At 33.4% G+C, this 14,462-nt stretch overlaps 1 protein-coding gene across 1 annotated transcript in view; it reads left to right on the forward strand.

The window, feature by feature from the left end:
* Positions 1-14,462, forward strand: part of LOC111085304 — a 129,624-nt gene that overhangs the window by 98,460 nt on the left and 16,702 nt on the right. The window contains exons 3-4 of the mRNA XM_022383257.1: positions 1,386-1,473; positions 9,739-9,804. Of these exons, the coding sequence (XP_022238965.1) occupies positions 1,386-1,473; positions 9,739-9,804 (154 nt within the window). The remainder of the gene's footprint in view (positions 1-1,385; positions 1,474-9,738; positions 9,805-14,462) is intronic.

Consider the following 14,462-nt stretch of genomic DNA (forward strand, 5'->3'; position numbering starts at 1 on the left):
CCTATTCTTAGTACTATGTAACAATACTAGTAGTTTAAACACACATAAGCCATTTTGTAATTGTACATATCTAGTGTTTAACTAACACATAAGACATTCTTGTAATTGTACACATCTAGTGTTATAAACACACATAAGCCATTCTTGTACACGTACACATCTAGTGTTTTAAACACACATAAGCCATTCTTGTACACGTACACATCTAGTGTTTTAAACACACATAAGCCATTCTTGTACACGTACACATCTAGTGTTTTAAACACACATAAGCCATTCTTGTAATTGTACATATCTAGTGTTTTAAACACACATAAGCCATTCTTGTAATTGGTCATATCTAGTGTTTTAAACACACATAAGCCATTCTTGTAATTGTACATATCTAGTGTTTTAAACACACATAAGCCATTCTTGTAATTGTACATATCTAGTGTTTTAAACACACATAAGCCATTCTTGTACACGTACAAACCTAGTGTTTTAAACACACATAAGCCATTCTTGTAATTGTATATATCTAGTGTTTTAAACACGCGTAAGCCATTCTTGTACACGTACAAATCTAGTGTTTTAAACACGCAAAAGCCATTCTTGTACATTCCTGTACAAATAATTTGAGATTTTAAAACAAACTCACACACATATACGGCATATTTGTACATAGAAGTTCAATCTTTTAAACATACATAAAGTCATGTTTTTACGTACGATGTTGATAACAATGTTCAAATGTATTAAGTCATTCGCTCTATGCTCATGTTTTTTAAAAGAAAATCACATCAGTTATAGTATTATCTATACGTATCTTATGAGAAGCGTACATAAACTACATACGATACATGTGTATATGATGTTTTGATATTGACACCAACAAAATACGGATGTTTATATCGGTATGACATTGAAATATTGATAAATCTTACTGTTTTTATTATATATATATATAAAGATTGACAATTTTATGCAGGAAGAGCGATAATATTATAATTTCTGAAAGTAAGTTGATATTCTAGAAGAGGATAATTTTAACCACTCGCATCACTCTACAGTAGTGTGTTGTCTGTCAGTCAGCTAATTAGTTAGACATTAAAATTACGTCACTTAAGGGACGCTTAGCTTGCAATTAGTAAAATGTGCGCGTGCCATGAATCACGAGAAGAATTATGCACTCACTACAGCATGACACGAACTTCAAGTGCAAGAAATAAAAATATTTGTAACTCTTAATTTTGGTTTCATTTACTCTTAAAACAGAATAGTTTCGGGGAATCTGCACAAGTAATCTAGTTTAAGGAAGAGAAGCTGATACATTCTTAATATAATTATGACACGCATAGCTTTTCATATATGCATGAAACATTTCTGTCAAATTATTTGTACAGATGACAACCAGTTTCAATGGAAAGTTCAGTTTACAACAGCAGCAACGAGTTCAACATGCATGAAGTTTCTATATATTCTGACTTTCAGGTGAGTCATTCAGCTAGCATTATACATGTAATTGTCACTATACAATTTCTATATATTCTGACTTTGAGGTGAGTCACTCAGCTAGCGTTATACGTGTACTTGTCATTATACAATTTCTATATGTTCTGACTTTCAGCTAGCATTATACATTTAATTGCCACTCTACAATTTCTATATATTCTGACTTTGAGGTGAGTCATTCAGCTAGCATTATACATGTAATTGTCACTATACAATTTCTATATATTCTGACTTTCAGGTGAGTCATTCAGCTAGCATTATACATGTAATTGTCACTATACAATTTCTATATATTCTGACTTTGAGGTGAGTCATTCAGCTAGCATTATACATGTAATTGTCACTATACAATTTCTATATATTCTGACTTTCAGGTGAGTCATTCAGCTAGCATTATACATTTAATTGCCACTATACAATTTCTATATATCCTGACTATCAGGTGAGTCATTCAGCTAGCGTTATACATGTAACTGTATCTCTACTGTATACAGAGCCCGGCCTGCGGATCAAAAGTCTTAAGGTTCGAGCCTCGATAAGTCACTGAACACGCTCTGTACTTTCAGCTATAGGGAACCGTTCAATCGTGTTATTTGGTTAAGATTGGCCATGTATAAGTTCACGGGTGCTGCTTACTGGTTGTCCTCCCTCTGGTTAGCAGTTCTAAACTAGGCGATGGATATAACTGAACCATAGAGATCTCTGACCCGAACTTTTGCCCATGTGTCGCATAACTTGCCGTTTAGGTTGAAAATACCAAACGTAGACTGCTCTAGCATATAGCAATATATGTGCATGCAGTAGTTTAAACGATGTGTTTTAGAATATTTTGCAAAGTTATAGCTAATTAACATATATGTAGATATAATTTACCGAGTAAACATATCTCATACTTCATATATGACGATATATAAAGTGTGTGAAATGTTAAAAAAAATACCGTAGTCAGATAATACCACATTTATAAATAATGTAGCCTCCAATCGTCCAGCTGTATGTCTGCGGACTTACAACGCCAGAAACCGGATTTCGATACCCGTGGTGGGCAGAGCACAGATAGCCCATCGTGTAGCTTTGTGCTTAAACTAAAAACGAACAAACAAATACATAATGTATTTTTCCCATACTTTATACAGATAAAGATTGCATATTTCTCAGTAACTATATATATATACATGTATGTCTTGTAATATGAATCATAGTCAGATTTTTATGGAAGCAAGCTGAAACGTCCAACTGTATGTTTTAATAAATCTAACTTCACTCTAACAATGCGGCAGTTTATCATAAGAATATTGAAGTATTTCACTATAGTCTGAAAAACAAAGCTGATTGCAATTGACAACGTGTTTTGTGTCTACCGTAAAAACCTTTAACACAGAAACCTAATGTGGGCCATAAAATGTCTTACTTACTTTGCTATTTCTTCAATCTGAACATCTTTTGATCTACAGTTTCGTATAAAATAATATAAAGATTTAGTTACAGTTGGGTACTCAGTTCAGTCTCAATGTAATAATTCGGTTATATATATATATATATATAGAGAGAGAGAGAGAGAGAGAGAGAGATGTTGTTATAACATCTCTTACCCAAAACAGGCGAATGTCGATTAAAGTTTATTTTCAATCAAGAATAACATAACAAGTAACAAAGCATAGCAGTATAGTAAACATACTTATAATATTTTTAGAATTTATCAACGTTTGTATCGACTTCGAACTCGTCCTCTTAGGTGAACCTGTTTTAGAAGAACAGCAGCCTTCTTCTCACAACAGTAAGTTATTATGCTTTTTAGAAACAAACTTCCGGTATTAACTGACTCATTTATTACACTTAACTGAAAACATAAGACGAGCAATAAAAACAAAAATGCGAAATAGCATGATACAAATAGTTTAAAATAATTAGAGCATGCTAGGTTCTTTCTTCCTTTTTTTCAACTTCTGGATACGTCATAAAAATATATGGCTAAAGTAATTCTATTTTTACTACAGTAAACTCCCATTATGCAAAACTCGTTTTCAATACCGTGTCTTCAATACACGAACTGGGTCTTCAATACACGAACTGGTTTTTTTCTGATAGTCTAAGAATAATCGATATTTTCGCACGTTTTTTTTTTTTAAGTACTCTTTTGAGATTCTAAAAAAAGTGACGTTTAAAAAGAACATCAAGTTTCACTCTGTGCTTGTTTTGTTTGTTTGTTTTATGTTGAATACAATGTTTCCTGTAACGGTGGCAGACGGCTGTTTGGGGATAATCACGTGGAAAACCCTCATCGCGACAGATGCTCTACAAAATGGCGACCTGAGAGGACTAAGCAGCTACTGGGCTTCTGCAAAAGGCGGGCCTAGGAATTCGCGGACAAGTGGTTAACAGCCAATAAGGCGGACTCGTATTGCCTTAATACCCAATGAAATGGCTCGGGAAATAAAAACTGAGGTCACCAGGTCCAAGTATTCAAGTCACTTCTAGAGCGCATTGCTGTAGAGGCGGTAATGTCAAACTCAGGGCAACACGCCCTATTATTCCTTGGTAATATTGAAGCACAGACCAATATGCATATACATATTATTATAAATATGTTCGTGAATATATATGTGTTGTGTTGTTTTTGTGTTCCTCATTTAATCAGAATATGTTGTGCCATTCTTTGAGTAATTGGAATTTGTAGCGTTGCAAAATAGTTATATAAAAATTACATGTAAAAATCTGTTTCTGGTATTGTTTTTATCGAAACTACCGGTCAAATTTATGATATATATATATTACTTGTTAAATTGTATGTGTTTTAAATGAATGTGAAAAATTGATTTACTAATTATATTTTTGTAGTAGTTTTCGACCGATACTGCTGTCCTAGTGATAAATCCATAGTTAAAAACTGAGGTGTCTAATTTCAGAGTTCACACTTTTCTACAGTGTTTGTTTTCTTGAAAAAAACTGAACTAGGAAAATAGAGGTTGTGAAAATAATCTCTCAGATTGGATTTAACGTGACAAAATAAAGATACGCCCTCCATGGTTGTGATATCAACCTCGTAATGATACATAAACTACTGTATAATCATAATTCTTCCTTTACTCAAGGAATTTTAATCAAGTCGCGTAAATTTTCAATCTATCACTGTGGTGTTTAACGCCCTGTATTGATTAGCGATACTGCAAATGTCTTGTTAAGTTTCATTAGTGTTTTTGACTACATTACCCTGCTACGCCGACGGTATTAACAAAAGATCAACATACGATTATATATATATATAAATAATATTATATATATTAAAAACTACAAATAAACATATGTTGTTAAACATCACTTGAAATTACATTAAACTAATAAATAAAGGGCAGATATAAAATTATTGTAAGAGCTTATGTGATTATTTTTCATTTTATGTATAACACAAGGTTAATACTTAGGTATTGAAGTACGTGCAGAATGTGCTTCAAGAGAACCTCTACAGTGGGAACAGTCATGGTGAAGTTGCTATTGAAGTACGTGCAGAATGTGCTTCAGGATAACCTCTGGTTCTCCTAAAACACATTCTGCACGTACTTCAATAACAACTTCACCATGACTGTCCCCACTGTAGAGGTTCTCTTGAAGCACATTCTGCACGTACTTCAATAACAACTCACCATGACTGTCCCCACTGTACCTACAGTGGGGACAGTCATGATGAAGTTGTTATTGAAGTACGTGCAGAATGTGCTTCAAGAGAACCTCTACAGTGGGGACAGTCATTGTGAAGTTGTTATTGAAGTACGTGCAGAATATGCTTCAAGAGAACTTCTACAATGGGGACAGTCATGGTGAAGTTGTTATTGAAGTACGTGCAGAATGTGCTTCAAGAGAACGCCTACGGTGGGAACAGTCATGGTGAAGTTGTTATTGAAGTATGTTCAGAATGTGCTTCAAGAGAACCTCTACAGTGGGGACAGTCATAGTAAAGCTGCTATTCAGGTACGTGCAGAAGGCGCTTCCGACAACCTATACAGTGGAGACAGTCATGGTAAAGTTGTTATTGAAGTGCGTTCAGAAGTTGCTTCAGAGAACCTATACAATGGAGATAGTCATGGTGAAGTTGCTATTTAGGTACGTGCAGAAGGCGCTTCCGACAATATATACAGTGGAGACAGTCATGGTAAAGTTGATATTGAAGTACGTTCAGAAGTTGCTTCAGAGAACCTATATAATGGAGATAGTCATGGTGAAGTTGCTATTGAAGTACGTGCAGAAGGCGCTTCCGACAACCTATACAGTGGAGACAGTCATGGTGAAGTTGTTATTGAAGTGCGTTCAGAAGTTGCTTCAGAGAACCTATACAATGGAGATAGTCATGGTGAAGTTGCTATTTAGGTACGTGCAGAAGGCGCTTCCGACAACCTATACAGTGGAGACAGTCATGGTAAAGTTGATATTGAAGTACGTTCAGAAGTTGCTTCAGAGAACCTATACAATGGAGATAGTCATGGTGAAGTTGCTATTGAAGTACGTGCAGAAGGCGCTTCAGAGAACCTATACAGTGGAGACAGTCATGGTAAAGTTGATATTGAAGTACGTTCAGAAGGCGTTTTCCGACAACCTATGCAGTGGAGACAGTCATGGTAAAGTTGCTATTGAAGTACGTTCAGAAGTTGCTTCAGAGAACCTATACAGTGGGGGCAGTCATGGTGAAGCTACCAGCCCTGCCTTAATTAGCTTTCACTTTATAAAGAAATTATTACGTTACCTTAAACAGATTCATGAAACAGTCATTAGATATAGATGGGCTTACTTTACCGTAACCAAGGGATGGTGATATTCACATCATGGTGAAGACTTCAAAGCAGGATAGAATGCTACCTTGCATAAGCCATAATTGTTAGGAAGGAGCAGGTTCCTGGTTTCATATGAAATTCCTTTTTTGAAGTATTTACTCCAACTTCTCACCCTCCACGGGGTTATGAATGTCGAATACAGTTTTATATTTCTAGAGTTTGGTGTAAAAATGTGTCTTGTTTTACAGAATCTCGATCCCCACACTAAGTTTCCTTTCGATCTATGTACCGAATTTTAGCTTCTGTTGGGGATTTTTCTTGACATGCACAATGGAATCTTGACAAAAGAACCAAGTTGTATGCTGTATTACAATTTAAAGTTTGAATGGTAAAATCTGGTCTGAAAAGATACGTTAACTGTGTTCAAGATTAATAGTTGAACTTACTGCCTTGCTTCTGATTTTTTGTGTTAGTTGGTCGGTCTTCGTTTATTAGTACAGTTTTATTATCCTAGTTTCTGTTATCTTTGAAAGTCTTAACATTATATTTTGTTTATTTATCATAGTCTATTGTACGGAATCGAAATCATAGTTCATTTCCTGTAGTTTGCAGTCTTGTAATAATATTTTTGCTCAATTTCGGCCTTGACATATTTTGTATTGCTATTGATATGATAATATGAAAAATAGATTTAGAAACATTGTGTATTGTATATTTGCTTAATATAAGATTTTACTGTAGTATATTGAGTGTGGTATGTCTTCTTTCTTCTACTTATATCCTTGATGTCTCAGTTTATTGGGTGACTTTAGGACCTCGTTCTAGTATAGTAACTTTGTTATATTTATGGCTTTTGTTTGTTATTTTACCATGGCTCAGATATAATGATACCATATTTGATTTTAATCTACACGATAACACTTTAGATCCATAAAGGTTATAGCCTAATAGTTAATACTATATACCATATTCTCTTACAAATACAACCTGAAATAGAACACGATCTTTTATTTTTTACAAAACCACATGGAATGTACATACATTGCACTGCACTAAGGTAGCTTATCAACGAGTGAACATTACGTGGAAATCCTGGATTAGAGATTTTAATTAGGAAAAAAATTGTGGATTATTAGCTTCATTTGACCAGTTTAAGTTTAATGAAACCATTTAGTATAAAGCAAATCATAATGATGTGATTAGTTTAAACGGTTCTCTCGAAATGTTCTGCAATCACGAAATGTTCTTTTACCCGAAAAATAAAAAATAACCGTGCTACAACTGAAAATTAATTAATATTAATATTAAATGATTAAACTGAAATTATGAATAACGAATAAGTAACAATAAATATTAAAAACAAGGGAATACCAAAAACATTTTCAATTATGGACTTTTGGAACTGTTTCAAATTTCATCACTCAAAAAAGTTAGTTCGCCATATTCTAACTACAGAAAATTTGCTGTTAGAATATTATGAACAAACTTTTTGAGGTTTTAACGCTGGTGATGAAATTCGAAACAATTCCGAAACGTCCATAATTAAAAATGTTTTTCTGTATTACCGCGTTTTTAAAATTTATTATAAAGTTTCGTTTTCCACCTGATGAACCAGTTACAACATTTCAGCTTCTCTGGGTGAACAGTTTTTACTAGTAGATTACACGACATTTTGACCACAGAATTGAGTTTCCTATAAATTAGATAAATCACAGCTAGAGTAATTACGCATTTCCTTCGATATAACATCATTTTATGACCATATTATTAAGTATTTATGTCGAAAAATAGCAAGTATATAAATAATCAATTGACACTAAATTGTTTGTCAACTAAACGAGTGAAATAACCGTAAAAGAGAAAGACATTATACAGAGCATAATGATGGAAAGCTAAGTATACATTGTAGTTATTTCTTACTTGTGCAAAGCTAAACAGTGACTATTAAGCCTAAATTAACTGAATAACGTTTATTACAGGAGGATACGTGGAATAAGTAAAATTTACGTTGAATCATAATTTCGCTTAAAGTACACGAGGAAGACGTGAGCAGGGAAGATAGTTTGAAATATATACAAATTTCTGAGACACCAAACACAATTAAGGATTCCAAATAAGAGTGAATGCAAATATCCATTAGTATTTTGCCGTGACCATTTTACACGAATTCAAAGTTATTGTTTGAAAGTCAGTTTTATTTAAATGCAAAATAAAACATTCTTTATTTGTTATCTACTTTAGAACTTTTAGTTAATCCAAAGACACATTTCGTGATTAGTGCAACGAACGGTTTTGTAAGATTATAAACGTTCATCAATAGAAATCTTAACTAAGCCTTTTAAAAAATGTCAATTCGTTATCTATCGTTCCCTTCCTATCACTGTAAAACCGTAAGATAGCAACTTTAGCATTATGTTTTAAAAAAAGTTGATATAACTTCAAACATGGAAGACACATTTTATAAAAAGCCTTACAAGAAGAAGCTTCATAATTTGTTATTAATCAAGTATATCCTTAGTAGGTAAAGCTTTATAGTCTGTTATATATTAAGCTTTATAGTCTGTTATATACTAATTATATACCTACTAAGGATATACTTGATTAATAACAAATTATGAAGCTTCTTCTCGTAAGGATATAATTAATATATAACAGACTATAAAGCTTTACCTACTAAGGATATACTTGATTAATAACAAATTATAAAACTTCGTCTATTAAGGGTAAACTTGATTAATAACATATTTCATAGTTCCAAGTATTAAATATATACTTGATTAATAACAGATTTGATAGGTTCAGGTATTAAAGACACACTTCGTTAATAACAGATTTGATAGGTTCAGGTATTAAAGACATACTTCGTCAATAACAGATTTTATAGCTTCAGGTATTTAGGATATACTAGGTTAATAAGATATTGTATAGCTTTAACTACTAAGAATATACTTATTTAATAACATATTTTATATCTTTAGCTATTAAGGATATACTTGGTTAATAACAGTTTTTATAACTTCAGGTATTAAGGATATGCTTGGTTAATAACAGATTTTATAGCTTCAGCTATTAAGGATATACTAGGTTAATAAGATATTGTATTGCTTTAAGTACTAAGGATATACTTGATTAATAACATATTTTATATCTTCAGCTATTAATGATATACTTGGTTAATAACATATTATAAAGCTTCAGGTATTAAGGATATACTTATCAAATCCGCCGCACCCTCCCCCATGTCTATGTGCATGTACTACAGCCGATTTAAACAAAAAACAGAGGTTTTTATTCATAATATTTTTAGAAAGTTTTACTTTTCAAATACTGTTCCACTAAGCTGTTTTTTCCCGTTAGTTTATTCAATAATTTTATATAATTTTAGGTAATTGTGAAGACAGCTTCTTTTTCTGACTAGTGACGTTTTGTTACGTAGGTAGCTGTTGTTTAATACCTGCTGTGTTGTATGTTTTCATTTCAGTTTCCTCATCACCTTCTTTGAACATCCATGTCACGAACGCTGGAGAAATGGCAAAGATATGAAGTGGTGATAAAATTAGTTTAATGCTGAAATACACTGGTGATCATATTTTATATTACAAAATATTGATGAGATTTTTTATATGCTAAAACACCCTGGTGAATATTTTATACTTCAAAATATTGATGAGATTTTTATATGCTAAAACACACTGGTGGTCATATTTTATACTTCAAAATACTTGATGAGATTTTTATATGCTAAAACACACTGGTGATCATATTTTATGCTACAAAATGTTGATGAGATTTTTTATATGCTGAAACACACTGGTGATCATATTTTATACTACAAAATATTGATAAGATTTTTATACGCTGAAACACACTCATGATCATGTTTTATACTACAAATCTTGATGAGATTTTTATATGCTAAAACACACTGGTGATCATATTTTATGCTACAAAATCTTGATGTGATTTTTATATGCTAAAACACACTGGTGATCATATTTTATGCTACAAAATGTTGATGAGATTTTTATATGCTGAAACACACTAATGATCATATTTTATGCTACAAAATGTTGATGAGATTTTTATACGCTGAAACACACTAATGATCATATTGGTATAAAATAGTCTATATATATATAAGAACATGTAAAATTTACCATTATACTCTTATATGAGTAACATTGTTAGGATTATCTCATTATTTTCTTTTTCCTTTTTACTTATAAGAAAACAAATAGAACGCTGACTTCCGCCTTCATGTATTATGCAAACTGCTCTTCTTGTAATTTGTTTACATTTTGTTATTATATTAACTTCCTTTCAAATATCTTATCACTAACACAATAACGATGATCGTTGAGCGGTTCTTTGGTGTTGACCCTGTTTCATTCGAGATGTGTTTTTAAAAAATGTGTATTCACAGAAATTTCGATGTTAAAGACATAAAGTGTAAAAGTTGTGCACACCATATTGCTGGATTGAATATATCTGTATATAATACAGATTATTAATAAAATATAATAATGAAAATAATATAGGATGAAGTAACTATTCAAGTGAAAAAGCATTTTTATTTAATAGAATTGAAAACAGTTGAAAAGTTGGGACTTTCTTCAGAAGAAATTAACGTTTTAAACTCAAGAATATGAAGAATTAATACGAAACCTCAAACGCTTTTTTGTTGTCGAAACAAAAACAAGGACAAACGATATCTAAAATGTGGATCAGTTTTTAACAATAAGACAAAAAGAAACTCACACGTCGAGATTTTTATCTTTCCTAGAAATGTATTATATTTCCTTTAAGCCTTGCGCTTTCAAAATGTTTTACACTTTTCTTTGTGATCTTATAAACCGGTTATAACTTATATATATATACATATAATCTTTTAGGCTTAAACACAAACACAGCGCTTATCAACTTCACAAATATAATACAAATTTGCTGTCATACGTATTTTCCTCTTGTTCTTTTACGTGTGTTGCGGTAATTAAAAATCACGTCTCTCCTCATTTACGGGTTCTGTAATTTTGATTTTTTTTTTCAGTAAAATGGGAAACGAAACAGAAATAAACAGCTTGATGGTTAATGCTAACAACACCCAGAAAAAAGGAGCTACCAAAAGGTTGTGAGCACACTTGTCTATAGGCAGAAGTATTATCATTATATATTAGTATTGTGATTATATAGAGCGTTACAGTGGGATCCGAAGATAAAATTGTGCCCCTTTTCTTTATGGCCCCCCAGTGGCACAGCAACATGTCTGCGAACTTACAAGCTAGAAACCTGGTTTATAGTGTTGCAGGCACAGATAGCCCATTGTGTAGCTTTGTGCTTAACTACAAACTAACAAACAATCTTTATCGCCCTATAGTGGCTCAGCGTTACGTTTGAAGGCTTATCAACGCTATGAACCGGGTTTCGATACCCGCGGTGGACCCAGCACAGATAGCCCATTTTGTAGCTCTGCGCCTAACAACGAATGAAATTTTCTTTATCGAAAACTTAAAATTCACTTAAACTATATTTCTGAAAACTGAGTTTTTGTTATATATGTATTTTGTTTGTTTGCTGAATTTCGTGCTAGTAGTTGCGTATGATGTTTCTCACACCTCCAAATTCGCAGTCAGGATTCAGTCAATGAATGCCTCGCCCGCTTCATGGATTGTACCATATCCCCCCGGTACCGCAGTGACCGGACAGTGCAACATGAGATGGTCTGTGTATTCTGGGGATTCTTGACATGCTGGGCATGTAATGGATTCACGATAACCCCATCGATGCAGGTTGGCCGCTGTTCTGCCATGGCCTGACTTCAGCCTGTTGCCTGTGTCCATTGCTTTCTGGTTAGGTGATAGAAACCGGGCAGTGGCTCAGTGGTGTCCCCCACCAGGTCTAATTTCGTGCTAAGCATCTCGGGAACTATTTGCGCTAGCCGTCCCAAATTTATAAGTGATAGACTATGGGAAGGCAATTAGTTAACACCACCCACCGCCAACTCTTGGGGTCCTCTAATCGAATTGTGGGATTGGCCGTCATATTAGTCATATTATAATGCCTTCACGGCTGAAAGAGAGAGCATATTCGGTGAAGGATTTCGAACCCTCAAATGGCAGGTTGCAAATCGAGCGCCCTGACCAGAAGGTTATGCCAAGTCTTTTATATATCTAACAATAATTGTATGTCGGTTGTTTTCTGCTTTGAATTCTTTATGTTTCCCGAAGAACAGCCCCCATAAAAGGGCTTTGAATTCTTTAACTTTTCCGAAGAACAGCCCTATAAAAGAGCTTTGAATTCTTTAAGTTTTCCGGAGAACATCCCCTATAAAAGGAGTTCAATTATTGAAATGTTAATAATTGAAATAAATTCCCTTTAAGTTAAGGCGGAGCTTCTAGTCTCCACTCCACCACCGTTCCTTCAAAGTAACAAAATGTCAGAAATGTTGGAGCTGAAATATAAATCCATTTAAACAGTAAATAATAGCCTCTTATCTATCACTTTTATAGCGCGGTGGGTACACACTGCCCTAAAATGAAAAGCGCATTTGTGCAGCAATAGGATGCGAACAAGGAACCCACAGATTCACAATCCTATTTCGCTAACCACTCGAAATAATTTGCAACTGAAAAATTTTATCTGTTTCCCCCCTCATAAAAATAATTATTAGATTACAAGAAAACAATACAAAAATAAATCATTCAAACAATTCCGTACTTCCATTTAACAGAAAAAATATCCTACATTTGCATTTTTAACACTGCGTAAAAAACGTGTTTAATTACACCATTACTGGCCCTCAGAATAACAAACAAGTGTTCATGAAAGATAAACATTTAGGTGTAAACTGTACGAATACTTTATAAAATACAAGTAATATATACTGAGTACTATATGACTCGTTTGTTTATGATGTTCCCAGGTGAAACATTGGTAAGCTTACGGACCTAGAACGCTTAAATCTGAGGTTTGATTCCCGCGGTGGACACAGCAGATAGCCCAATGTGGATTTGGTTTTAAAAACAACCAATTGTTTCTGATACTCGCGAAAAGCTGAACAAATACTATTTGTGCAAATCATGCCTAATTTTAAACAGATAGTGTAGAGGGAAGGTAGCTAGTCCAAAGCACTCACCGTCAGCTGTTCGGCTACTCTAATCGAGTAGTAAGCTTTGAGCAGAAGAAACAGAATGATCAATAAATGTTAGAATTCAGAGATATAATATATAAACAATACTTTGTAATACTGATCTATCTATAACAGTCCACTATACTATAATACTGAAATAATTGGGTATGAACCACACATAATAAAAAGAAAGATAAAATAAAACATGTACGTCCATCTAAGTGATAAAAAAACTCAACCAACCTAACATTTAGAAGTCAGTAAAACATGAATAATCCTCTTGAAAACTTTCAAATAATTAGTTCGTTAAAGTTCTAAAGGGGGAGACTCCAGGGGAACGGATAGCCCATTATCTACCATATCAAGGAAACCCAGGTTCGAATCTCATCATATACCAGAAAAACAAAAGTTCTTATCAGGACTTCTCTGAAAATGACAGCAGATTTGCAACCGGAACGTAGGATAAAACAAGACCACCTATCATTATACAAAAACAAAAGTTCTTATCAGGACTTCTCTGAAAATGGCAGCAGATTTGCAATCGGAACGTAGGATAAAACAAGACCACCTATCATTATACAAAAAGCGGTTTGATGACTCAACATTCGGTATTCCTCATTTCAAGAAAGAATAAGATTTGTGACAGGTAAATGTCTCGATTATAAAACAAACCACTCCCAACAGTATAAAGACAGGTGTCATAGACTGCCTAGTTTCAAGAATGAACAAGATTTGTAATACCAAAAATACCAAGAAGAAGGAAGAGAAGCACTTCAATGCAATAATGGATACCCGGAACACTTGATAAAGAAGAAAATAAAGAAGATAAAAACCAATAATAAGCAGAAATAATATTACAACCACACAACCACATCCCCTCTATATCAAAAGTCTCTTTGAAAACTAATGAGGATATATAAACAGAATAAAATCAAAAAGTATTCAGAAGCCACAACATAATACGTTCGCAGTTAATGCACATCATACCACCTATCGGCCTAATTGACAAGAAATCCCCCAATCACAACATCCCCTGTCAAAATGGACTTCAATATATTGGGCAGTCTATGACACCTGTC

The sequence above is a fragment of the Limulus polyphemus genome, unplaced genomic scaffold (genome assembly GCF_000517525.1).
Source record: "Limulus polyphemus unplaced genomic scaffold, Limulus_polyphemus-2.1.2 Scaffold321, whole genome shotgun sequence".
Classification (NCBI taxonomy): domain Eukaryota; kingdom Metazoa; phylum Arthropoda; class Merostomata; order Xiphosura; family Limulidae; genus Limulus; species Limulus polyphemus.